This window comes from Sceloporus occidentalis, unplaced genomic scaffold, assembly GCF_023333645.1.
Source record: "Sceloporus occidentalis isolate IW3139 unplaced genomic scaffold, rSceOcc1.0.p SCAF_6, whole genome shotgun sequence".
Taxonomy (NCBI): Eukaryota; Metazoa; Chordata; class Lepidosauria; order Squamata; family Phrynosomatidae; genus Sceloporus; species Sceloporus occidentalis.
Genome location: NW_028316986.1, coordinates 40,476,122 through 40,503,808, shown reverse-complemented (window position 1 = coordinate 40,503,808; position 27,687 = coordinate 40,476,122). Strand labels below are relative to the sequence as shown.

The 27,687-nt window shown below is 41.6% G+C and overlaps 1 protein-coding gene across 2 annotated transcripts; it reads left to right on the top strand.

Annotated features, from left to right (window-relative positions):
- The first annotated feature begins 108 nt into the window (after positions 1-108).
- Positions 109-27,339, top strand: TAF1A (TATA-box binding protein associated factor, RNA polymerase I subunit A). Of its 2 annotated transcripts, XM_089528335.1 has the most exons (11): positions 109-229; positions 5,101-5,250; positions 7,787-7,956; positions 8,668-8,781; positions 10,365-10,563; positions 13,753-13,883; positions 15,071-15,229; positions 17,079-17,145; positions 23,173-23,296; positions 23,995-24,155; positions 27,036-27,339. In XM_089528335.1, exons 2-11 carry the CDS (start codon positions 5,103-5,105, stop codon positions 27,155-27,157), a joined length of 1,395 nt encoding a protein of 464 aa, XP_089384461.1. In that variant the 5' UTR covers positions 109-229; positions 5,101-5,102; the 3' UTR covers positions 27,158-27,339. The 2 variants fall into 2 exon arrangements, with proteins under 2 accessions (XP_089384461.1, XP_089384462.1); XM_089528336.1 differs by lacking the exon at positions 23,995-24,155 and having other exon boundaries at positions 27,036-27,142.
- The last annotated feature ends 348 nt before the right edge of the window (positions 27,340-27,687 follow it).

Genomic DNA, 27,687 nt, shown 5'->3' with positions numbered 1-27,687 from the left:
CGACTGTCCCTAGGATGCCCGGAAGAAAGATGGCGCCCGAGTTTACAGTCTGTGGGCGTTGTGGCAGCCACTGCGCATGCGCGCGCTCATCAGGCAAGACCAGGGAGTGGAAGGAAAAGGAAGACGGTCGCAGTTTGGAGAGCCGTGAGGAGAGGATGGTCGGATGCGATCTTGTAAGGCAACAAATTCCCCGGATGTGGGCGCGCGAGGCGTCGTTTTACTCATAGAGGTAGGAAACGTGTAGAGTGACGCTTTAACTCTGTGTTTAGCTCTTTGCTATGGAATTCTGGGAGCTGGAGTTTGTTGTGGGGTCCAGAGCTTGGGCATGAAAGCCACTTGGGCAAGTCACACTCTCTCAGCCTCCTCAGGGGAAGGCAGTGGCAAACCCCTCTGAAGAAACCTGCCAAGAAAACTCCATGATAGATGTAGAATGCAAAGCTATAGCTGTGAGAGTCTTAGAATCAGTCTGTAGAGATATCTGGTAGCACCTTGTGAGACTCACTGAAAGAAAGACGTTGGCAGCATGAGCTTTGGAAGGCTTCAGTCTCCTTCCACCAAGTGCATTTGGATATAATAATAATAATAATAATAATAATGTAGAGAGATCTTGTAGCCCCTTTGAGATTGAATGAAAGAAAGAAGTTGGCAGCATGAGCTTTGGAAGGCTTCAGTCTCCTTCCACCAAATGCATTTGGATATAATAATAATAATAATAATAATAATGTAGAGAGATCTTGTAGCCCCTTTGAGATTGAATGAAAGAAAGAAGTTGGCAGCATGAGCTTTGGAAGGCTTCAGTCTCCTTCCACCAAGTGCATTTGGATATAATAATAATAATAATAATAATAATGTAGAGAGATCTTGTAGCCCCTTTGAGATTGAATGAAAGAAAGAAGTTGGCAGCATGAGCTTTGGAAGGCTTCAGTCTCCTTCCACCAAATGCATTTGGATATAATAATAATAATAATAATAATAATGTAGAGAGATCTTGTAGCCCCTTTGAGATTGAATGAAAGAAAGAAGTTGGCAGCATGAGCTTTGGAAGGCTTCAGTCTCCTTCCACCAAGTGCATTTGGATATAATAATAATAATAATAATAATGTAGAGAGATCTTGTAGCCCCTTTGAGATTGAATGAAAGAAAGAAGTTGGCAGCATGAGCTTTGGAAGGCTTCAGTCTCCTTCCACCAAATGCATTTGGATATAATAATAATAATAATAATGTAGAGAGATCTTGTAGCCCCTTTGAGATTGAATGAAAGAAAGAAGTTGGCAGCATGAGCTTTGGAAGGCTTCAGTCTCCTTCCACCAAATGCATTTGGATATAATAATAATAATAATAATAATGTAGAGAGATCTTGTAGCCCCTTTGAGATTGAATGAAAGAAAGAAGTTGGCAGCATGAGCTTTGGAAGGCTTCAGTCTCCTTCCACCAAGTGCATTTGGATATAATAATAATAATAATAATAATGTAGAGAGATCTTGTAGCCCCTTTGAGATTGAATGAAAGAAAGAAGTTGGCAGCATGAGCTTTGGAAGGCTTCAGTCTCCTTCCACCAAATGCATTTGGATATAATAATAATAATAATAATGTAGAGAGATCTTGTAGCCCCTTTGAGATTGAATGAAAGAAAGAAGTTGGCAGCATGAGCTTTGGAAGGCTTCAGTCTCCTTCCACCAAGTGCATTTGGATATAATAATAATAATAATAATAATGTAGAGAGATCTTGTAGCCCCTTTGAGATTGAATGAAAGAAAGAAGTTGGCATCATCAAATGCATCTGAGGAAGTCGACTTAAGTCTACCAAAGCTCATGCTGCCAACTTCTTTCTTTCAGTTAGTCTCAAAGGTGTTACAAGATCTCTCTACCATGATAGGTGGTTTGCCTTATGGTCACCGTAACTTGGAAACGACATGAAGGCACACAACAACAACAACAACAACAACAAAATATGACGGAGTGATCATGCTCGTTGCTGCTAAGAGGTGAACAACTGTATTTCCTGGCTTGTTCCAAATTTCCTCAACTCTTGTTGGGTGAGGGCGACATGGCCACTATGCTCCATGCTGAATTACTGCAATGAGTTGTACACAAGTCTGCCTTTGAGGACTGTAAACAAGCCTTTGTTACTGCATTGTGTGCAGGGTGACCAGAGGACAAGCCACTGCAAAAGAGGACAAGGCACTGCAAAATGTACAACATTCAAGAACATGTAGGACATCACCAAATTAAAGCTTAGACAACCACTCATACAAATATAAATCCATGTTTCTTACTTGTGCTCAAAATGGAGGATATCTTGGAATTCCTCCTGGACAGAGGGCTGAAATGGAGGACATACCCTGGAAAAGGAGGATAGCTGGTCGCCCTAATTGGTTGTCAGGACTTTAATTGGTTTGCCCATGTCACAGCACTTTTAAATGACCTCCCTTAGACCTGCTCACTTTGTGTTGATCTAATAGTTCTTTACTTTAAAATCGCACACAACTTGGGATTTAAATATCTCTGCTGTTCTATCAGCTTGCCCATTCTTGGAGATCTTTAACCTGCATCCTTCTCCATATACTTCCTGATTAGAGATATGAAGATCATCATCTACAAGGGAGAGAGATTTCTTGGTGGAGCGTCCAAAAAGGTTTTCCTTTGGTACCGACACTGTTGTCATATGAAAAATAATTTTATATAAAGTGGGCCCTTGATATCTGTTGTGGTTTGGTTCCAGGACTCCCTGTGGATATCAAAATATGTGGATGCTCAGATCCCATTTTATACAATAACGTAGTAAAATGGTCTCCCTTATATAAAATGGCAAAATCCAGATTTGCCTTTTGGAATGTGTATATATATATATATTTAAAATATTTTCAAGCCATGGAGACTTAAATCCGTGGATAAAAATGTGTGGATAAGGAGGGCAGACTGTATCTCATTTTTATAAGTTTGCTGGTATATCTCTGCAAATTTAAGGTTTTTAAAAAATCCACAAAACACAATATATTTCTTGGACCACCAAAATTGCACAAAATTAAGAGTTATCAGCTATTCGCTTGTTTTGTGGCTAGTTTCATTTTGCATTTAACTCCTGTTTTGCTTCCAGCATACATTTTTCTCCTTCCTTTCATTTTATCCACAAAATAGCTGTAAAGTAGGTTTGTCTGAGAGATGTTGCCTGACCCAAAGGCCCAAAACAGATGGGCCGAAAGCGCTGTGTCGGCGCTGAAATTAGGGCTCCAGAGCACACGGCAATTGCACACTCTGGAACCCTAATACGTATGGATGGTGCCTTCTTTACGTGGCATCATCCATACATGGCATGCATGCGTGACGCAAGTGCAGCACAGCATCCGCACCGCTGGGTGCTGCGCTTGCATCTTGGACGTGTCACAGTGCGCCAGTGGTGCACTGGTGCTGTTGTCCTAGCGCACCAAAAAGAAACCATTTTTCCGGGTTCTTTTTGGTCTGGAGAGATGCTGTGCAGTTTGGCTGCTGCAGCGTCCCTCTGGAGGGCGACTGGGCACCTCCAGCCTATCCCTTTGGGGCGGTCTGGATTGCCCCAAAGTCACACAATAAGATTCATGGCTGAGTGTGGACCTAAACTTAAATACCACTTTTCATCCTGTATCAGCAGTTGACAGATATGCTACACATTGCCAGCATATCTGATATGCTGAAGTGTGGCATAAAACTATTCTTAGGCCCTATACAGACTGCCAAAATAAAGCTGCTTGGGGTCACTTTGGAGGTATGCTGTTTAAATGATGCATGCGTCCTTAGAGTCCAGAAGCTGCGCCAAAGCCATACTCCATTCCTTAGGACTGGATTGTGGCTTTGGCATGGCTTCCAGACTCTTACGACACATGCAACATTTAAACAGCATACCTCCAAAGTGACCCGAAGCAGCTTTATTTTGGCCTGTCTGTATGGGGCCTTAAAAACTTTTGCCTTGGGGATGGGATCAGAGGCATATTTTTCTTTAATGTGCACAAGCACAGTATGCCTTGTTGCATGTTTGTTTCTGCCTCCATGTTTTTGATTATTCTTGTTAACCCTAAAAATCAAAAACCCTGAGTCAACTTATCCACAGGTCAATATAAGTACAGTACGTTAACTCTTATTTTAAAAAGCAACCATCCCTTGATGAAAGGCAAGAGTGTAATCTGTTCTAAAAGCACTGACCTCCCTCTGTTCTCTCTTCCATCCAGCCTTTAGTGTGAGCCTGTTGGGATTTTGTGAGTTCTTTTGGTATTGTTTTCTTTTGCTTCATCCTTCATATCCTTTGTGGCATGCCCCTAAGTTTTACCCCCAACCTGTCCACGGGTTATATCAAAATCCATAGTTTTGGCCATAAAACTTGCCCTCAACTTATATATGAGTTTGACTTCTAGTAGAGTACATGCAGTAATTATACTGCCCCATTAGACAACTTTTTTGTGAAAATCACATATTCAGTTTCCAGGAGAAAGGTTGTGCTTCATTTATTTGCATGTAGATGCATTGTACTTTTAACGACTCATAAGAAAAAATATGTAACCCTACCAAAATACAGTCTAAATTAGAGCATGAGCACCTTTGTTTACTGTGGCCTTTGGGAGGCCATTGTAGCATGCCAGGAAACATACCAATCACTGCTACATAAACACCCTGGATTTCTCTGTTATTTTCTACTGAGTGCTCTCGCATCTGCTTAGAGCTTGGAAAAGTTAATTTTTTTGACTACCATAATCTGCTTCTGCTTCCAGAACCTCCAGCTAGTTTGCCCAGTGTGATCTGTAGTTCAAAAGCTCCACCTTGTTGAAGCTCCCCTTTTGCTTAGTGAATGGACCAGATAATAGCATTCAAAATATATCTGGAAGATGAGTACTTCACATGAGTCTATTTATAAGTCTGTGTTATTACAGCCTCTCTACAGGTTGGGAAGTATTTGGGAAAAATCTGTTCTCTGATGCCATCTGGTGGTTTCATGGACAGATGATTTTTTTAAAAAATGCACAGCTGTAGGTACTCCAAACCACAATACAGGAGACCAATCAAAAAGAGAGAAAAATTAAAGTTGTCTATTTTTAAAGATACAGTATATATTTAAATTTTCTCCCTTTACAGAGATGAATAGCTTCGTTGAAGATCTGGAAGATGAGAGTAGGCAAGACTTCACAGAAGACGAATCAGAGGATATGTCTGCGCTAAATGCAATTAATGCTCCAGTTGCGGGAATTTATTTACCTTCCCTCCCAAGGCATTTTCGCCACCCAAGTAAGTTCTTAAGTGATGTAATGGATTGGTGGCTGTGTGATTGTTGTTGCTTTACATAAAGTGCTAGATCTGGCTGGCAATAACAGAAATGAGAAGTGTCCCCCCCCACCATCATTCATTAGCCTACAGCAAGTGTCAGTGTCACCTTTTGTAGTAGAACTGCAGCCAATGTATATTTTCCTGAAAACTGCACAATTTATCTCTTCTCTCCCACTTTGAAAGGGAGTGACAGTGATTGAACCTCCCCAACATTCAAAACAAAGCAAAACCTTTCTGCCTGAGGAAAAGCTAGCCCAGGAAAAGAGAATAACAGAAAGTCCAGAGGCTGAAAAGGTTGTGTGTGGGGATACCAAAGAAATTAAAACTGGCAGTGGCTTCCTACCTACTTCTGGTTTCTGTTTTCCTTCCTTTCTTAGATGGGCATTTTGGAACTTGTGGGGGAGCAGGCTGGGCTTGGCCACTCCAAAAAGCACAAGATCACTATTCCTGTTTCCTCCACAAATGTCAAAATAACTATTTTAGTTAATGAATTCAAAGATATAGCTGTGTTTGGCCCTCAAAAGACCAGCATAAAGAGCTGGCATGGGGGCATAGCATATGCACACCAGCCGCCCCCACGCTGGTATCATGCTGGGGGGCATCATGGCTCTCAGTTGGTGCAGTGTTTAAATGCACTGCACCAAAGGAGCACTGAAAAGCCGTCGTAGCTAGGGTGTCCTTTCTGCAGTGCAAAAAGTAGCTGCTTTTTGTGACTTAGTTTTGCTTCATGGAAAGGCTAGATCGGGGTTGCGGCGTGATGCTTGTGTGTCTGTTTCATGATTGGCTAAATATCTCCAGTATTGTCCAATATTTTCCAACAGAGAATTTGTTATTTGTTGTTGTATGCTGTTTTTGGGTAGATTTTCCAAAATGGCTATAAATGTTAAGTTGAATGTTTGCTTCTATAGATTGCCCATATATTGCATACTGACAACTGGATTGTCACTGTGTTTTTAAATGGATAGCTGTCTTCAATTCACTTATGCCTCCAATCTTGAAAGCAAAATTGGGAAAGTAAATGCATTTGTTCAGTCCTTGCTGGCTTGTTCTTATGTAGTACAGCCCTAGCCTGGCAGTAGTGTACTTCTGAAAATACTGACTGACAGTTCAAGGGTGCTGCTCCAGAATCTTGCAGCTGCCTGTTGTATGTCATTATCCAGAGAAAGGGCCTCATCATTCACAATACACTTGTAATCCAGCTACAGCAATTGCTTCTTGTGTCCTGTTCCTCTGATTGTCCTTTTGCCGACTCTACCTCTGGCCTGATGTGGGGTAAAATGTGGGTCCTGCTGACAACCACAGGCAGAGAAAGGAGGGCATGCAGAAGAAGCATCAGAGGACAACAGTAATAACTATTTCTTTATTAGAGGAGTTACAAATAAAGGAGGGTGCAGTGGCTTTAGTGATTAAGACACCGACTCTGACGACTGCAAGATTGGCAGTTTGAGACCACACACTCCACTATGTGATGGAGTGAGCTCCTGTCACTCGTCCTAGCTTCTCCCAACCTAGCAGTTCGAAAGCATGTAAAAGTGCAAGTAGATAAATAGGTACAACTTTGGTGGAAAGGTAACAGTGTTCTGTGTGCCTCAGCATTTAGTCAAGCTGGCCACATGACCCCAGAGGCTCCCTTGGTTCAGTGCTTCTCAATTATTTTCTGTCATGCCCCCCCTAGGAAGAAGAAAACATTTTGCGCCCCCCGCGCGACTGTAAATAGTATCATTTGTCTATAAAATTGTTATAAGTACACCTCTGCATAACATACCTTTACGGAGCCTCACATCCCCCTTTACAGAGCCTCGCGCCCCCCCCCCGGGGGGCCCGCCCCACTATTTGAGAAGTACTGGGAGATGAGTACTGCCTCCTACAGTCAGACATGACTAAACAGTCACATCAAAGGGGAAACCTTTACCTTTACAAACAAAGGGGCTGTGTTTCTGCTGTATAATCACTGTATGTAACAATGACATTGTATATGCAAGACACCAAAATTAAATTTATTTTTCATTTGTGCTTTTCATGCCTGTTTTAACATTTAACACAAAATGCTTTTATGAAGAAGGCCGCTTTGACTTAAGGCCTTGCACGCTCAAATTAGTTTGATTCTATTGGAGAAAAAGATAGTTCTTTTTAATGCTCATTCACTGATCAGAAATAAGACTGCTTTTCCTTTTCAGTTTACAGTACATGCAAAGCAAAGGAAAAGAAACTAACTTGGCAAATGAATGCTACAGTATTTACAGTAGAAGAAATTATATATATAGTTAAGAGTATTTTCCATTATGCTGTCAGAATTTACATTTGGAGCCAATGAAATGCAGATTTAATGTTGTCATTGACCTCCATGCTACATCTTGCCTTGAACTTATAGGCTTACAAGGTCTCTTCCAACTCTACGATTCTATGATTCTATAAGTTGTTATTTTTTGTGTAGAAAGTCCATAATTGCATTATAATACACACTTTTGATCTGAAACCTATCTTTTTTTCATTGTAGCATATGTGACCTGTGAGCCCTCAGAACTATATAGGTCAAAAGAAGATTGTTTAAGGTGTATACAGAATGCCCTTTTACAGTCTCAGTGGCAGAGGGCTGCAGAATTAATGGAAAGCTATCTGGAAATGCTGGAAAGCACCAGTGTGTACAGACAACAGGAAGCCTCTGAGGTAAACAAACAAGCAAATATTCTGACTCTCAAGTGGAGTGAGTGACTGAAGGGGGGCATTATTCAAACCTTCAGGCTGTACTATCATTGCTAATGTAATGGGAAGTGATCATATCATTTCCTGTTTTGTTTTCAGCCAATTTATAGTTTTTTTTAGTTGAGGACGTTTAAGATACCTGTATGTTTTACTGGGGGAGGGGTTGTCACGTTTTGCATTGGTTTTGAGTTGCTTTTGGTGTTAGGGTGAATAACTGCTTGTAATAAAAACTTTGGGGATCTAAAGGTATTGAGAGGCTTTTGGAGGGTTTGGGGGCAGCAAAACAGGGCCAGGGGTTGAACACATCCCTATTCTGTACTTTCCCTATCCCTGCTCTAGAGTTTTACACAAAGAGATGTTGCATTGACTACTCTGGTCTTAATTTCTACATAATGAAGTATGAATGTGTAACTCCCTGGGTGTTGTTCAGCTGCAATTTCCATTGTGCCTCACCATTGGCTGTGTTGGTTAGTTACATTCAATAACAGTGCCTGCAAGACTACATTTTCCCTATTCCTGGTCTAAAATGTTTAGGAATGAGCTGAACACTTTTCTCTGGCACAGCAGAGCCCTTTACACTATCCAGTTAAAATGGCTCTTTTCTTGTTGCAAAAATTTTGAAGATGTGTTCATATTTACTTCAGCGGTCACATTTGTTTTTATTTTCTGTGACAGGTCATCTGGAGAATAGGAACAGAAATTGTACAGCAGCATCCACAGAGCAATATAGATGAGACCAATCACTTCGCAGAACGGATGAAAAATTTAGGAGTAAAAAAATATTTAAGGGTAAGGATAGTACTGAGCAACACCTTACATGAATATGTTTTCTTTTTAAATCCATGTTGAGATAGTGCTGTTAGTTCTTGATCTGTAGCTATAAATGGCTCACTTTCCCCATAAACAATATTTACTTTAAAAAAATTATTTTAAAAATTTAGTGAAACACATAGTATAATTTTTTCCCAGTTAAACATTTTTCAATGTTACAAGCTTGTTAGATGAAGGGGATGCTGTGGATAGAGTATATCTTGATTTCAGTAAGGCCTTTGACAAAGTTCCCCATGATATTCTTGCAAACAAGCTTGTAAAATGTGGGCTAGACAAGGCAACTGTTACATGGATTTGTAACTGGTTGACCGGCTGAACCCAGAGGGTGCTCAACAATGGCACCTTTTCATCCTGGAGAGAAGTGACCAGTGGGGTCCCACAGGTCTCTGTCCTGGGGCCAGTTATAACAGCGTTATCAATGACCTGGATGACAGAATTGGGAGCATATTTATCCAATTTGCAGAGGACACCAAATTAGGAGGAATAGCTAATATTCCAGAGGACAGGATCAAAATTCAAAATGATCTGAATAGACTTGAAAGCTGCGCCAAAGCTAACAAAATGAAATTCAACACAGAGAAATGTAAGGTACTGCACTTAGGGCAGAAAAATAAAATGCACAGATATAGGATGGGGGACACCTGGCTGAATGAGACTACATGTGAACGGGATCTTGGAGTTCAAGTAGACCACAAATTGAACATGAGTCAACAGTGCGATGCGGCAGCTAAAAAGGCCAATGCAATTTTAGGCTTCATCAATAAAAGTATACTGTCTAGATCAAGAGAAGTAATAGTGCCACTGTATTCTGCTTTGGTCAGGCCCCACCTGGAATATTGTGTCCAGTTCTGGGCACCACAATTCAAAAAGGACATTGAGAAACAGGAGCGTGTCCAAAGGAGGGTGACTAAAATGGTGAAGGGTCTGGAAATCATGCCCTATGAGGAACGACTTAGGGAGTTGGGGATGTTTAGCCTGGAGAAAAGAAGATTAAGAGGTGATATGATAGCCCTGTTTAAATATTTGAAGGGATGTCATATTGAAGAGGGAGCGAACTTGTTTTCTGCTGCTCCAGAGACTAGGGCCTGGAGCAATGGATGCAAGCTCCAGGAAAAGAGATTCCACCTCAACATTAGGAGGAATTTCCTGACAGTAAGGGCTGTTCGACAGGGGAACAAACTCCCTCGGAGTGTAGTGGAGTCTCCCTCCTTGGAGGTCTTCAAACGGAGGCTAGATGGCCATCTGTTGGGGATGCTTTGATTTGGATTTCCTGCATGGCAGGGGGTTGGACTGGATGGCCCTTGTGGTCTCTTCCAACTATGATTCTAAGATTCAATGGCTCTATTGTTTTTTGAAGTAAGTAATGTTACAGTTCATCCTGAAGATACATCCCTCTGCTGCAGATAGAACTATCATTTGGCACTGAAATTAGCTGGGATGTCTGATGTTACACTGCTGAGCACATTGAACTGTATTGTAGCATTGCTTTCAGAGTTGCTGCTGCTAATAAGGAATGTAAACCAGGTTTAAAATTATTATAGGGTTCTTTGGAACATGCCTTCCACCTTTTGTGCAATGGCTTTCTGGAGGAAGCCTATCAGAACTTATTTCTGGCAGAAAGCTGGCACTATGGAGAACTCACAACTATCCAGGAAAAAGAACGGAAACTCATTCAAGGCTATAGGGGACTGCTGGATTATTATAAGTGGTTAAAAAAGAAAACAGACATGTTGGAACTTGGTGAGTAGGTGTCTTCAGGTAAGCTGGTACTGTCCAGAACTCTTGCAGCCAACCATAGTTTTCACATCCAATTCTTGGAATCTGAAACTATGGTGAGAAACTTGTGCTACCATCTTAAGTACATTTTACTAGGAAATAAGTTGCACCAAGCTTGATGAGACTGAGTAAACATCCTTAGGATTGTGGTATTAGCCTACCTTCCTGTGCAGCAGAAGAGAAGGTTAGTCTTTTTTATTATATTGTGGGAGTTCTGGGACAAGATCATAGTGAATCAGTATGCTACTGTAGTGATCTGCTATGTCAGTCGTTTAACTTATTTTATGCTCATGAAGTGAAGTAGGCTAGGTGGTGATGGGAGGTGAAGCCTACTACCACAAATACCTGGTTTCATGGAGTCTGGGAGGAATCCACTGAGCTAAAGCAATATGGGAGGAGTGGGTTGGGTAATCACTTGCCTTATGGTAGACATCCCTTCCCTACTTCCTAAGCTTGGTGGGCTTTCCCTTCCCTGGAAATCAGGCATTCAGGAAACAGTCTTCTCCTTCTGCCACTGTTCCTGCCAGGTTTTTTCTCCTTTCTCTGGTGTTTTCTTTTTACTTTTGACATCACCTTCAGTTATGCCACCAGTTGTGCCAACAGGATTTCAAACTTTCTCTTCATCATTACATCACTATTGGATCTTACACAAGGAATTGGGGAGTACATACCTCAAAACCTATTGGCTTTCTTGTGAGGGAAAAATGACTAATACTGTCATTTCACAGATGTTGCTGATAATCTTGATCAGGGTCCTTATTACTGGGTAAACATAATCATGGCTTGTTGTCTTAACCCTCATTAAGATCTTCAAATTTTAGTGGCATCCAAGCTAATCCTATTTGCTGTAAAGAATTCTAGAAAGAATTCTTGTGCCAAATGACCTATTTGTCACCTTGCACTCACATAGGTTGACATAGTGAAAAGCCATAGTTGCTATTGTTTAGGACAGGGGTTGGAATTATATTGGCCTCCAGATGTTATTGGACTGCTGGTCCCAGCATTTAGCAAATTTTCTACATTGACTGTTGGTGATGAGTGTTGCAATCCCACAACATTTGGAGGTCATCATGATTCTCAGCTCTGGTTTAGGTAGTCCAAAATAAAGCTTAATTTTCCATTATGACTGCATAAGTCTTTTAAGTCTTATGAAGACAAAGCAATCGTGTGAGAAAGCAAATATCTCTTCTGGTTGAACCAGAGTAATTTTCAACCAACTTGATATCATAAAAGCATAAAACAAGTCTAGTCAAAGTGAATCAGCCACATCAGGCAACTGATTTTGAGTGTCATAAAAGGGGGACTGATTGCAAATTAATTTATCCCTAAATTTTTATAAAGATGTATTTTAAAAATTTTTCTCCCTTGATTAGGGTTGCCATATCCTGGCGGCTCCCGGGACAATCCCGCTTTTGGAGGAACCGGCCCCCCCCAGCCCGGTTCGCCCCAAATCCCAGTTTTGTGCCCGGCCTCTGGGCCGGGCCCACTTATGCGGCCATTGCCGCGGCCACTAATGCGCACGGCCGGCCACCCACCTCCTTCTCCTCGGCAGCGCCGCCCGCGGCACTTGCCTGGGCAGGCAACAGCGCGCACTTGCCCCACAAGCGCGCCCGTGTGTGGGGCTAGAAAAGAGGAGCTCGTCCTCTTTGGCCAGCCAGCCATTGGCCAGCCAGCCAAAGAGGATGAGCTCCTCTTTTTTAGCCCCACGCGGCTGCAATAGTGCGCAGGGCTGGAAAAGGGGAGCTCGTCTTCTTTGGCTGGTTGGTCAATAGCAGAAGGGGAGGAGTGGGGCTGTTTCCAGCCCCAGTGTGCCATTGGCCAGTGCCAAAGAGCAGGCGGAGCTTTGGAGGAGGAGGAGGACTAGGAGGAGGAGGCGGAGGCAGAGGAGGACCAATGAGGGTAGGCCTCTGGGCCAGGGGGAGGGGAGAGCGCCATTTCCAAATGGCGCCGAGGAGGAGGAAGTGGAGAGGTGAGTGGCCATTTCGGCTCTGCCTTATTTCTTTTTTTTAAATTAATTTTTATTATTAAAATAAACAACCCTGCCTTTTATATTATTTTTATTTTATTTTTATGATTAAAAAAACAACCCTGCCTTTTATTTTTATTATTAAAAATAAACAACCCTTCCTTTTTATTTTATTTTATTTTTATTATTAAGTAAAGCCATGTTTGATGCCCAAATGTGCTGTTTGGAATGGGGGGAGGGGGGTTGGCCAGAAAGGGAAGTACATTTCTGCCATCTGTCTAGGAATAATGCCAAAATGTCCTCCATTTTGATCATTTATATTAACATTTTAAAAAAATCATCAATTTTTTCGCGTGTCCTCCATTAAAAAAAAAAAAAAAAAAAAAAAAAAAAAAAAAGTGTCCTACATTTGAAAATCTTGTCCTACATTTGTCCTGGTTTGGAGGTCCTGATGTATGGCAACCCTACCCTTGATGGAAACATAATTTGGCTGGCCTTGGATTGTATGCAACTGAATTTGAGTAGGAAAGAGATGCCATCTGCTGTTCAGCATCAGGCAGCAAAAATGGTCTAATTCTGGCATGAACTATCACTACATAATCTTATACATTAGTCAGTGGTTTGGTGTGGTTTGGACAGAAAGATTCTAGAACAGGGCTCTAGAACAGTTCCAAGGTCTAATTTTGGACCCCCAGGGACCTTATGGGAGCCATGTGCTGCTAAAAATGTGCATTCCCCCCCCCCAAGTTCCAATGTTTAAAATCAGTCATCTAGTTTTAAAAAGTGTTTATTTTTTGATGTTGAATAGTGGAAGGGGTTGTTGTCACCCATGGAGGCTTCCAGGAGAGGCATTTTACCCTTTTGGGGCAGAAAAAGGTGGTCTACGAAGTCTGGAGGAATAAAGGTGACAAAAACCGCCTTGCGCATTGTCTTAGAGTTGCACTTTAACTCTGGTTGAAAAGTCTAAAATGAAGAATATAGGTGCTATATTACACATGAGATATTTCCTCTTACATTTTGAATTAGAATTTACCATCCCCTCTTTGCTTCTTCTCTCTTTCTAATATTCTTTTGAGGTTGCTTGAAACATTCTTTTAAAAACTGAGGCTAGTGACTAGCTCATGATTAGCCCAGTGTCATATCACTGAATTTATTTAATATAAAAATTAATATCTTTTGTTTCACAGCTGAAGACAGCTATGCTGGAACTTCCGTTCAACAGGAAATGCAAAGATTGTACCAGCAGGCTAAGGGCGGTCTTAAAGAGCTAATTAAAATCCCTGGAGTTTGGGATCCTTTTGTGATCTGTTATGTAGATGTAAGTGCACACTCTAATAATTAACTTACCGTTTTTTTATTTAAGTAGTGCTGGCAATTTATGATTTTGTGGCTTGGTGAAAACTTTTGACATCTCCACAGTAGGTTGTTAAATAGGCCTTTCAAAAAATGCTTAACAAGCTTGGGTAGTTTTGCATTTTTTTAAATGTAGTGTTGTGATGTCTCCTAGGTTTGATTTCAAAAAGTATACAATAATGTCAAGTGTAATTAATTTTCAACCTACTTAGACCATGAAATTTCATAGGCAAATAGGCAAGCCACCCTGGGAACCTCAATAATATGAATGCCATGGACTATGGCTAATCACAACATTGGTGTTCGGAGGACCAGAAGGACTGGTGTATCACAAAGGACATAATGTGTGCAAAAAATGAGCACAAAGCAAAAATTGGATATGAACACTAAATGCCAAGCCATATATTTGACTCCACATACCACAACCAAGTATTGGAAGCAGAGCACCAATTAATGCCAACCCAACTCTTAGTATATTGACAAAATTAACAAAATATCTAACAAACTCAAATGTATATTTCAAAACACATTTTGTGTGTGTGTGTACTGTGATATTATAATAACACCATTCACTATTACAATTCCTTGAAAAAGTCCTTCACATATATTGTTAGTATCAGATGTGCAGAGGAGATCATATGGAGAAATGTAGAAAAGATCATGCAAGATGGCAAGTCCAGAATTATTGTATTGTTTCGTTTCTTCTTCAGTCCCAGTTTTCCCATAGATCTCAATACAAACAGAAAAAAAACGTTTCCCTTTTTAATGCTATTCTTTGGTCACAACTTTTGAGCCCTTTTTTTTTCACAATTAACTTTTTTCACAAATGCATATTACCTATATTTTGTTCTGGCCAAAATACAGGAAATATGCATCTGTTTATGCTGTTTGTATGATCAAATCATATTTGGGCACTTTTATTTAAACCATCCTATACACACATATACTTCACTAACGTATCCATTTGTTTGTTCTGACCAGGTTTTATTTTATATATAACCCAAAGCTAATGGTTTTGGCCCACTGTCTCAGTCTCCTTCAACTGTAACTTTTATTCTGAAGTGTTCATTCTACAGACAAAATAAAGTACTTATAGGTGACAATGTGGTCGATAGCTTTAAATAATGTGTTATGCATTTGTATTTCCTTCAGCTGCTGGAACATTATGAGGAGTATGGAGAAGCAAGAGAAATATTATATGAGTATGCATATAATTCCAAATTTCCTTCTAACCCTAATGCTCACATCTTCCTCTATCAGTTCCTTAAGAGAAGGGGTGAATCAAGGAAGACACAGATCTCTGTTCTCCAGGTATGAGCTCTTATTTAATGACTGTTCTGATTAATAAAGAACACAAACCTGAAAAACAATATTTCTGTTGAAATAAATCTGGAAATATGCTTGACTTGTCTATTGAAATAAAAAGGATTGGAAATTATTTTACAATGGCCCCATACACACTGGCCAAAATAAAGCTGCTTCAGGTCACTTTGGAGATAGGCTGTTTAAATGATGCATGTGTCCTAAGAGTCTGGAAGCTGCACTCCAGTCCTTAGGACTGGATCGTGGCTTTGGTGTGGCCTCCGGACTCTTAGGATGCATGCATCATTTAAACAGCATACCTCCAAAGTGACCTGAAGCAGCTTTATTTTGGCCTGTCTGTATGGGGCCTATATATACTTGACTATGGTGCATTACAGACCGCCAGTTTGGGGCGGCCTGTAACTGGCCCTTTCCCCGCCTGATCAGGGCCTCAGCTGCCAGAACAGCAGCCTCTGAGGCCCCGATCCACCGCTTTCCAGGCCGCGGGGAAGTGGCAAAAGGCCGCTTCCCTGCGGCCTGGAAAGAGGTGTCCTTGGGGCTTCAAGCTCCAAGGACACCCCAACGGTGGCGGGGACTCTCAGAAAGGGGCCGCTTGGCCCCTTTCTGATTTGCGTAGCTGGTGCAGCCTTCACACGGCTGCGCCAGTGACGCAAACCAGGAAGGAGCTCCGTTTCGGAGCTCCTTCCGGCTCCGCCGAAAGGGCGCACTAAGCGCCTTCGCGCAGCACGACAACGTCACATCCGCGCCGCCCCGTTTGGAGGCGGCGCGTTTGTGACGTCGTCATGGCAGCCCCCATGTGGAAGGGGCGCCGCCATTTTGTACGGACTCAGTCCGTACTAGGGTTAGGGGCGTCCGGAAGCGATGCCCCTTTTTAACCCTAGTACGGACTGAGTCCGCAGTTTAAGGCCCGTCTGTAATGGGCCTATAAGTCAAGAAATGTATGCCCCAAAATTGACCCTAAAATCCTGGGTCGACTTATATATGTGTCAGTACACTAATACAACTTAGAAAAGTCCTGAAACAAGCAAGCCTGATGCCCCTCAGATACATGTTTCTCTCTCTCTCTCTCTGTCTCTGTGTGTGTGTGTGTGTGTGTGTGTGTGTGTGTGTGAGAGAGAGAGAGAGAGAGAGAGAGAATCTCATTTAACCACTTCTTTCCCTTCCTAATCTAATTTGCAAGCCTTCTCATCCCATCAACTCCACTTGCTTTCCTTCTCAGTCCAATGTTAAAGCCTATCCTCTATCACCTGGGAATCGGTGTTAGGTGGTCGGGAGAGGTCCAGGGAAGGAGAAGGAGGGACAGAAGTGGTATATTTTCCTTTCCATTATTTGAGTATCTTTGTATACTTTTGGTTTATTTCCATCGTATTTACTGTATTTACTACATAGTTTTTCTGCCCTCTTTCATAGCATCCTGTCTCATGCACCTTAGGAAAAAAAATGGGGGCTTTTAATGCTTAGGTCAGTGATGGTGAACCTTTTAGAGGCTGAGTGCCCAAACTGCAACCCAAAACCCACTTATTTATTGCAACGTGCCATGTCCCTCTGGCTTTCTAGTAACAAACTCTGGCAAACTCTGTGCTGGGGCAACAGTACATGTGCCCACAGAGAGGGCTCTGAGTGCCACCTCTGGCATCCATGCCATTGGTTCGCCAGCACTGGCTTAGGTATACTTGAGCTACAAAGTGAAACTGGCAGCCCAATCCTGCTCAGTGCTATAGTTAACTCTGGCATAAAGCTAATAATTATTCTGCTGAAATTAGTGGTGTATGAAACCACATAACTCTCCCCACACAAGTTTATCTATGTATGTTAACTTTTGTCTGTTTATTCCTAGATTTTGCATGAACTTGTTCCTTCTCATGAACTAATGTTGGAATTTTACATCATGCTTAGCAAATCAAGTAAGACTTCCTAATCACCATATTGCTTTCTCTAGCATAGTAACATTAGAGTGTGATTGGCAGTTGTTTTTCAGGGAGGATAAAAGAAAACAGGAAGCTTCAATATAATCACATAGATCAAGTGTGAGGAACTTCTTTTAATTAAATCCATTTTCAGATAAGTTCTTGGACTGCATGCCAGTGAAAGCCAGGGCAAAAGATACCAGCATATTTTAGTTTAAAGTTCTTGGTGGGGAAGGGGGCCTGGCCTTCTGGGGAATCCCAGGGGGCCAGTTTGGAACTCCAGACTCCGATATAGGCATAGTTATAAGTGATGCCTGGTATAGATAAAAACTTGTAGTGTCAGAAGAAAAGCATTGTTTTAAACATCTTAGGCTGTTTGCCAGCTGTGACACTATCTGGAGGAAGTAAAACTAATTTCAGTTAACATCTGGCTTAGTTGCAGCAAGACTTAATTGGAACGCACCTTGTCTTGTGTTGCTTTTGAAGGCAGTTCAGATACTTCAACTGGAGGCATTGTTATCTTGATCACCATCTAAGTCCCATAAATTGCATAGATAGGATATTTTTTTTACCATGGCCCTATGTCTCTGGGACTTTCTGCTTACAGAAAACATATATGGCTATTAAGTACTCAGTCTGACATTTATATGTACAGTAATAAAGATCTAAGAATTAAGCCCAAAATACTTTTTTTTAATAAGAGGGAAAATAAAGATGCAAATATTTGGTAAATTCCAATTAGGCTTTGCTTTGCTGGACATAACTTCTCAATTTGGATTCTGACAAATATTTGCCTAAACAAAGTTCAGAATGATAAAGAAGAACAGAAAGTCTGCAGGTGAAGAGAAACAGTACACAAATAAAAATCTCTGCTTGGCTATGGAAACCCACTGGGTGACCTTGGGCAAGTCACACTCTATCAGCCTCAGAGAAAGGCCAGGGCAAAACTCCCTTTGGACAAATTGTGCCAAGAAAACCCTGTGATAGGTTTGCCTTAGGATACTCATAAATTGGAAATGACTTCAAGACACACAAGAACTCAACAACAAGAAGCTTCTAGCCAGAAGGTAGATGCAGAGCAGAGCAGAAGTTGATTCTGGCACTGCAACAATTAGGAGGAAAGGAGGATGCTGAGGAAATACATATAGACACTGCCCCCTGGGACAGGATCGCCATAAGTCAGAAATTATTTGTAGGCATAAAACAACAAGTTGATTAGAGGTTTCCGGATTTGATTAAGCTTATTATCTGAAAAAAGAATATTAACTCAAGGTATTAATGCAGCCATCTTGTTGAGTATAAGTATTGTGCTGTTGTTTTATCACCTTAAGGAATTATATGTGGCTCAGAATAATTACCACACTTGTGTTATGCCCTCAGGAATATTTCTTTATGTATACAGTTGCTAAAATTGAGTGGCTGATTTTTTTTTCTTCCAGTGATGATGGTATCCCAAGTTCAAATAAGGAACACTTTAATGGAGCCCATTCACACTAGACAATTATAACTCTATATTAACATTTTATGGAATATTATGTAGCTTGGTGAGGCACTAGAGCCTCCTGGCTGAAAATTTTAAATACCCCTTCCTAAACTTCAAATGCCAGAGTTCCATGGGACATGGCGGTTAAAGTGAAATCATAGCACTATACCTGCATTGTGTGAAAGGGCCCTTAGTCTGATCTTACCTAATCACAGAGCAGTAGATGTAGTGCTTACTCAGTTGAAAGGAAACTCATAGTTTTGAACAGAAAACATCATATACTTGGAACAATTACTAAGGAGAGTTAAAGAAGAAAGTTCAGAAATAAACATAAAAAAAACAAAAATAATTACCTCTAAGGATTTACATGAATTCAATTTAGATAATAATAATAATAATAATAATAATAATAATAATAATAGATTTTATTTCTATCCCACTTTTCAGCAATGATCAAAGTGGCATACAGATTAAAATTCCAACATCAAAGTGCATACATAGCGATAAAAACAATGTATAAAAATATCATATTAAAAACAATTACACAGCCAGCTGAGGAACCATAAAACCTTACAAAAATCCATTACAAAATTACAAAATAGGGGAAAGGACATGATGTCACATCTCATGGGGGGAAAGCTTGGCAAAAGAAAAAGGTCTTAAGATTCTTTTTAAAGAGATCTAGGGAGGCGATGGAACGGAGCTCATCGGGAAGGTTGTTCCATAATTTTGGGGCTGAAATGGAAAAGGCCCTTTGCGAGGTCACCGCATATTGCACAGTTGGGACCCTCAGCAAATTCTTCCCGGCTGACCTGAGTGTGCGGGGCGGATTATATGGGGAGAGGCGGTCCTCCAAGTACCCTGGGCCCAAGCCATTTAGGGCTTTATAGGTAACTACCAACACCTTGTATTGGGCCCAGAAGCGAATAGGCAGCCAATGGAGATCTTTCAGGATAGGTGTTATGTGGTCTGCCCTAGAACATCCAGCGACCAATCTCGCAGCCATGTTCTGCACTAATTGAAGCTTCCGGGTTTGGTACAAGGGTTGCCCCATGTAGAGCGCATTGCAGAAATCCAATCGAGAGGTTACCAGAGCGTGTACTACAGTTTCAAGGTCCCTCCGGTCCAGGTAGGATCGCAGCTGGCGTATTAGCCGAAGCTGATAAGCACCTCTGACCATCGCATCCAGCTGAGATGTCAGTTGGAGCGACGAGTCCAGAAGCATTCCCAAGCTGCGAACTGAGTCCTTCAGGGGGAGCATGACCCCATTCAGGACAGGTGGACAAATTTCACTACCCGGGCCTGGGGAACCTATCACTAGTACTTCCATTTTCTCTGGATTCAGGCTGAGTTTGTTTTTCCTCATCCAGCCCATTACCGACTCCAAGCAGGCATTTAGAGGAGAGATGCCATCCCTAGTCACTGCATCAGTCGGAGACACAGAGAAGCATATCTGGGTGTCATCAGCGTACTGATAACACCGCGCCCTGTGTCTCCGGATGATCTCTCCCAGTGGTTTCATGTAAATGTTGAATAGCACAGGGGACAGGATAGCTCCTTGAGGGACACCAGATGTAAGTTCCCTCTTATCGGAGCAAGAGTTCCCCAGCTGCACCATCTGGAATCTGCCCGAGAGGTAGGAACGGAACCACTGGAGCGCAGTGCCCCCGATACCTAACTCCCTCAGGCGTTCCAGAAGGATACCATGGTCAATGGTATTGAAAGCCGCTGAGATGTCCAAAAGCACTAACAGGGACACGCTTCCCCTGTCCATGCCCAGACGGAGATCATTGACTAAGGCGACCATGGCAGTCTCAACTCCAGAGCCCGCCCGGAAGCCAGTTTGAAATGGGTCCAGAAAATCCATTTCATCCAAGATCGCTTGGAGTTGGAAGGCAACTGCTCTCTTGATCACCTTTCCCAAAAAAGGCAGCAACGACACAGGCTGATAGTTGTTATGTATCAGGGGGTCTAAGGAGGGCTTTTTTAGCAGAGGTTTAACTACTGCTAATTTCAGGCTAGATGGAAACCGTCCCTCTCGAAAAGATGTATTAATTATGCGGTGCAGCATGGATGTTACCGCAGTTCCCCCCTGAGCTTCCAGCCATGAAGGGCAGGGATCGAGGGAGCATGTTGTCTTCCTAACACTTCCAAGAATCTTGTCCACTTCCTCGGTACTCACAAACTCAAAGTGATCCAGTTTAATAGAGTCCACGGAAGCTCTGGACACCTCTCTTATAGGTTCTGAAGAAATACTGGCATCGAGATGAGCCCTTAGCCGAGAGATTTTATCCGCGAAGAAGTTGTTAAATTTGTCACAGCAGGCTTTAGATGGCTCTAAAATGGGGTTCAGGGAGGGGGGCAGTTGTGTTAGCTCCCTCACTACCCCGAACAGCTCTGCCGGATGCGACTCCGTGGACGCAATACGTGTAGCATAAAATGAATGTTTAGCTGGACTTATTGCCACTCCGTAAGCCTTCAAGAGAGACTCAAGGAGTGCCTTGTTGGCTAAGTGATGATGTCTTCGCCAGTTGCGCTCGAGTCGTTGCACGGCCCGCTTCCTTTCCCTGAGATCTTCCGTATACCAGGGTTGCTTATTGGAAGCAGGCCAGAAAGGACACTTGGGAGCGATACTGTGTATAGCCCTAGAGAGATCTTTATCCTAGATGTTAGACAGGGCATCAACAGAATCGCTGTCAGTTCCAACCATATAACCCTCTAGGGCTTCTTGGAACCTTTTGGGTTCCATCAGCCTTCGAGGGTGGACCATCCTAATAGGTCCTCCACTCCCGGGAGGGATTTGGGTAGATGCCTTGAGTCTAGCCTCGACCAGGAAGTGGTCTGTCCATGATAGGGCAGAGATATTAGATACCTCTGCCCACAGAGTATTCATGTCCATACTAAAGACGACATCAAGAGTATTACCAGCGCAATGCGTGGGCCCTGAGACCGTTTGGGACAGGCCCATGGCAGTCATGGTAGCCATGAACTCCCTAGCCGCACCTGTTGGACCTTGGCTGGCCTTGAAAGGGATGTTGAGGTCCCCCAGGACAAGAAGCCTGGGAGACTCCAACACCAGTTCCAAGACCAGATATGTCAGCTCGGCCAGGGAGTCTGTTAGCACACGGGGTGGATGGTAGACTTAACAGAATCCCCAGACTGTCCCTAGCCTTCAGGGTCAGGTAGATACACTCAATGAAGTCCGTTTTCCGGACATGGTTCCTGGTTAAGGGAAGAGTGTTGAGTTGACGTTGACTCATGGTGAGTCGAGGGAATTAAAATAGTTAAAGATTTCCTGTACCTTGGATCAATGGAGACTGCAGTCAAGAATGGAGACTGCAGTCAAGAAATCAGAAGACTAGGAATAGGAAAGGTAGCTATGAAAGAATTAGACAAGATGCTTTAATGTAAAGATACACAACTGTACAGAAAAGTTAGAATTGTTTAAGCCTTTGTCTTCCACATTACCATGTATGGATGTGAGAGCTGGGCAGAGAAGAAAGCGGGTATAAAGAACACTCATTTGAGATGTCGTGCTGGAGAAGAGTGCTGAAAAGCAACCACAACCAAATGGGTCCTAGAACAGATCAAGAATTTCCCCTGGAAGCCAAGATGACCAAACTAAGGCTGTTGTAATTTGGCCATATCATGAGAAGGCATGATTCATTAGAAAAGAATAATGCTAGGAAAGGTAGAAGGAAGAAAGAGGAAGACCACATATCAAGGAGGTCACTAGCCTCAACTGGCAGGACCTGACCAAAGAGGCTAAGAATAGGGCTCTTCGGGGTGTCTTATTCACAGGGTCACCATGAGTCAACGTCAACTCAAAAGCAGTTAACAAGAAAAGTGTACTGCCACATTTGTCTGAGAATGGGAGTTATATAGAAAAACAATGTGCTTAACCAGAACTCATGCATACACTTCCACTTATGCAAGCAAATATCATCAGTTACTGTGATATTTTTGTCCACATGTAGCCCTGAACCATGTCCTCTATTTTTTAGAGTGCCACTTTAACCTTGGAAAGGTTTCATAAAAGGTTGCAGCAGGTAGGAAGAACTGGGAAGGTGTTATTGCACAACTAAAAGGTGGTTTTGCCAGTTCCTTCTTCTGAAATAGAGCCCGCAGCACCTGGCATTTGTTGGTAGTCTCTCATCCAAATACTGATAATAGCTGACCCTGTTTAGCTTTCAATGTCAGACAGGATCTGGTATCTTTAGGGTATTTAGGCCACATAATAGTTATATTGCATTTTGCCTTGATGTTCTTACTTGTAGTATTATAGAGCCAATGGATTTCACTCTACTGATTAAATAATGAAGCTAAGAATCCATAATTCAAATTTAGCCTGAGGTGATCTCCATCCTTACTTCGCCCCAGGATAGCTTGGATTATCCTGCCAAATGGGAAGGACAATTTGCCACACATGTTAACCTAATGTGTGGTCTTAGTAGTTGCTTGTATCCTCCTCTGAACACATCTAGATCTTGTTGCTTATTAAGTAATATAAGATGCCTCAAAACAATATATTCTAATTGCAGGAAAAAATAAACATCATGAACTTTGTCTAAAAGTAATTTTTGCAGCCTTGGACTTTGTTGAATGGAAGGAAAATGTAAAAGCATGGAACTGTTTGGCAAAACAGATTGTAGAAATTCTGCAGAAGTAAGTAAATAATGAAGTTTTTCTCTCATCTGCCTCCTGTGATTTCCTATGTATCTGTTTGTTCCATGCACTGGGGAACAATAGATAGATAGACAATCACAATCACAACCATTTGCACAGTTTGAGTCCTCATATACCCACTATTCTAAAGCTTTTATAGATAATAGGAATAGGGACCTTGTCTCCACTATTAAAAAGTGCCCCACTGATATCTAATACTTAGATCATTATGCTTTCTGTGGTGTTTCACCCAACCAAACATACAAGCAATAACTTAAATATCTTCTTCTACACAACCATTAAAGAAACGGGAGCCTTGTCCCATGTTTTCTTTCACCTGGTACCTCTAGTATGCGAGAGAATTTGGTAGCACTGTAATAGAGCTCTTAGTCGCTTTACACAAAAAATACCCTCCTGCTTATGCCTCATATCCTTTCTTAATTTTGGCAGCATAATTTGGCATGGGACTTATTATTTCATTGTCAACGTTAAACAGAAGTTAAAAACTCTTGTTCATCTATCTCACCTTGCCCAGAGATTTACCATTAGATACTGGTCTATCTTCTATCTGGCCTTGGTACATACTCTATGCTACTTCTCCAATGTTCTGGTAAAACACAGGATTTCCTTTCATCTGTGCATGAGTTACAATCTCTTTGGACCTGGGCCTCATTTCGTCTTCTCTTATTTTCCCCCAGCTCTGACACACACCTTGACTGGCTCAAAAAGGAATGGAGTGCCCGAAAGGACTGGTGGCCAGCCTTTCATTTCAGTCTTTATTTGGCAAAAAGGAACTGGCAGGAAAATGAGGGTCTTGCTTGTGAAAAAGTACTTGTGGCTGGAATACTGTTAGGAAAAGGTAAAACTCTAAAAGAAGTATTCTGCTTCTCTTCACAGAACAGATGATGACTGGCATCCTGTTAAATAATTGTGATGTTGTGAACCCAGCTTGTAACATGGCAGTTCATCTTTACAGTCATTGCATCACCACAATGACCAGACTTCTCCACACTTCTCCCCACAAAATCTACCATTTAAACTGGGCAGCTTCCCTCAACATGGTCAATTCAGAGTTGCCAGAGAGCAGGCTTCTCTATCACACTAGGAGGCAAACAAGATTTAAATAAGAGTTAAATGAGAGTTAAACAGGAAATGCCTGATGTTTATCACACAACATTTCCTGTTTAACTCTTGTTTAAATCCTGTTTGCCCCCTAGTGTTATAAAGAATTAAATGTTTATACATCAAGCCCTTGTCATATATCTGGGCACACTGTGACATGTAATTCCTGCCACTGGCTGTTGCAGCACACTCCGCTGCAGGAAGAGAGCTGAACACTTACCCACTTCACCATCTGGCAACTTGGAAATAGCATACGTAAGGAACTGAAAACACACAGCCAAGCAGCAAACAAAGAGGAGTCAAGCTCCACGTGCTTTAAGATGGTCAGCTGTTTATTCAGTGTTTAAAAAGCCCAACGTTTTTTGGCCACACTAGGCCTTCTTCATGAGCCTTCAAAACAAATCATTGGAGTTGTGAACACTCTCTAACATACAGGCCTATCTCTGTGGTCATGTACTTTGGGTTTTTTAAACACTGAATGAACAGTTGACATCTTAGAGTGCATGGAACTTGTCTCCTCTTTGTTTGCAACTTGGAAATAGCCTCATGGGGGGGCATGGCTTAAAATGTAGGTTTTTGCTGGTAGAATCCATAAGATGCCGCAGAGCAATGCAGGATCTTGGCCAACAATGAAAAATAATAAAATTTGGAAAGTAGAAGATAGCCATCCTGATGGCTCTCAGTCGTTGCTAGGCTTATCTTCCATGGATGTGTCTTGTGCACTTTAAAAACACCTAACTTTGTGGCTATCATAACTCGTGCTTGGAAATGCTTGGAACATCTCCCTGAACACACTCCCCCTCTCTGCCGGCATAGGCAGTGTCCACTGTAGTAAAAATTTAAAAAATAAAATAAAAAAAAGTTCTGATCATCACATAAAGTAAATTCCATTATTTAGAAGAGGAGTGGGAATTATGGGGATGTTCAGACTGCAACTCCCTGCACAGTCAATGGTGAGTTCAACAATCTCTGTAGGGCTACATAATTCCTACCTTCTGGCTTAAAATGATGATGTTTTCCTCTCTATGTGTCACAGTCAGCACTCCTGCCCTTTCTTTCATCCCTGAACTGTAAGAATAGTAAAGGAAGACATTTCACTTGACATGACGAATGGTGCTATTTGTTAGTTCCTGGTTTTTTAGCATTTAAGCTCCATATAGCTCTAAAACGCTTGTGAGACTGTTTTAGATATTAAGGCTGTTTTATTTCCACCACATACCCTGCCCCTTCAACTTTTTAACTTGAATTGGTGCCATTAAACAAGTTGCTTCCAGATGTAGAACAAGCTTCACAGATTAGTTGCTCTGTATTGTCAAAGAAGAACTACTTCCTATGTGTTTTACAGTAATCATACTGGAGGGAAAATTGCTAAACCCTGAAGCTGGCACACTTATGATCTGTGCATACTAGCAAGATTTTTGACGTTTTGCATAGCGGAACTTCATGTTGTACCCTTAAAGGCTGTGAAGTGTCTGCAGTTTTTTCTAAAAGCATTGGGGAGGCTGTTGCCCACTAGCCCCTATTCCACTTGCTCACACAGAAGTGTTTTTCCTTTCATTCCCACCCAGTAGCAGGTACTAGAGATCTGAAAGCCATGTATATTTTATCAGTACCTCCCAGCTGAAGTATTAGAGTCATTTGGGGTTGAAGGGTACTGCCACACTGTAGATCTAAATCTGGTTAAGGAACCTGGTGAACTAAAATTAAAAAGTTGCTGCAGTTTTTTTTAAAAAGAGAGTGTTACACTTCCTATGATTTATACAGAGAAGTTAGACAGTTTGTAGAATAGAGAGAATGATGGTTTGTAGAATAGACAGAAGCCCTATGCAGATTTCTTCCTGCTACATGCATAGGGCTAAAGTAGGAGACGGGACTTATGCCAGCATGAGTTTCTCACTCCTGGCTGCTTCACTGGCTTTAGTGCATTGTACACAAAGATCTGTATGGGTGCCCCATTCAACGCTCCCATAACTGAGAGCTGTGGCTTACCAGAGTTACCAAATCTAGGAGCTTTATAAGCACACTAATCCAACCAGGCACGCGAACCCCTTATACAGACTTCCAATTTAGTACAGACAGGTCTGTGAGATTGGTGGAGGAGAAAGGATGCCAAGGGTGAGGTGTGCATTCTATTATATGCCCTATCCCTGCTTTAGTCTTATGTGTCCTTCAGGCAAATGTTAGCCCAGGAGTTGCTGTGTTGCTAGACTGCAGAGATGTTATTGGACTAATGGGCCCATGTGGTGTAGTAGCTAGAGTGTTAGACTCGGACTTGGGAAATCCAGTTTTAGTTCTTCACAGAGCTAAAGCCACTTGTTGGGTGATCTTGGGCCAGTCTCACATACCTATCTCACAGGGTTGTTGTGAAGATAAAATGGTGGTGGTGAAAATCTATGAGAAGAAAGGCAGGTTGTAAAAAAGGTTATTTAAGGGCCCACCATCCCTTATTGTTGATAAGCCAAGTGTCTGTTGCCTTCAGATAAAGCTATGAATGTGCATCAAATTAAATAGACATGGGTGCTCTAAAGCCTTATGTGCATTAAATTGTTTCATTTTAAATCTCCCAGTCATCCTGATGCCATTTCATTTTTTTTGTTTTTGTTTTGTATGTGTCTAGATTCCAAATATTTTAAATACATCATGCATCAAGGCTATAAAGTGATGAAGAAAAAAACCATACGATTGAAGAAGTTTGTGAAGGAACACAACTGGGTCAGTTTGAGATTGTCTGATGTTTGATTACTTCATAGGTTGAATATGTTTTTTAAAGGATACTATATTATTTTTCCACATTGTATGAGTTTCAGTTTTTATATAAATCTTCCCTGCAAATAATTATAGCAGTGGAAAACAGTTGTACAAAAAAGAGAACCATTAAAAAAAAACAGGTTCCTGTCTTATAATAAATCTATTTGAAGGTACACATTGCTCTCCTTTGAATTATTGCTTAGATAAAAATCCAGGCTCAAAGTTTTACAGGAAACAGGTTTTATCACTTACATTTCAAAGTCTTCATATTATTTATTTCAGATTCGGGCTTGAGTAGAGTATGCAAGTAGTGGATGTATACAGTATATTACTAACACATGCAGTTGAATATAGCTTGCACCATACAAATATAACCGTAGAATTAGTCGTCTCAAGAAATATCACCTCCCAGTCTAAGGCTATTGGAACTTGGGGGGGATGGACGGAACCTGTTTCCTTCATCACAAGAGTACTTTGGTGTGTTGGGTGCTTATATATGATGAATTATGGACAAAAGACCG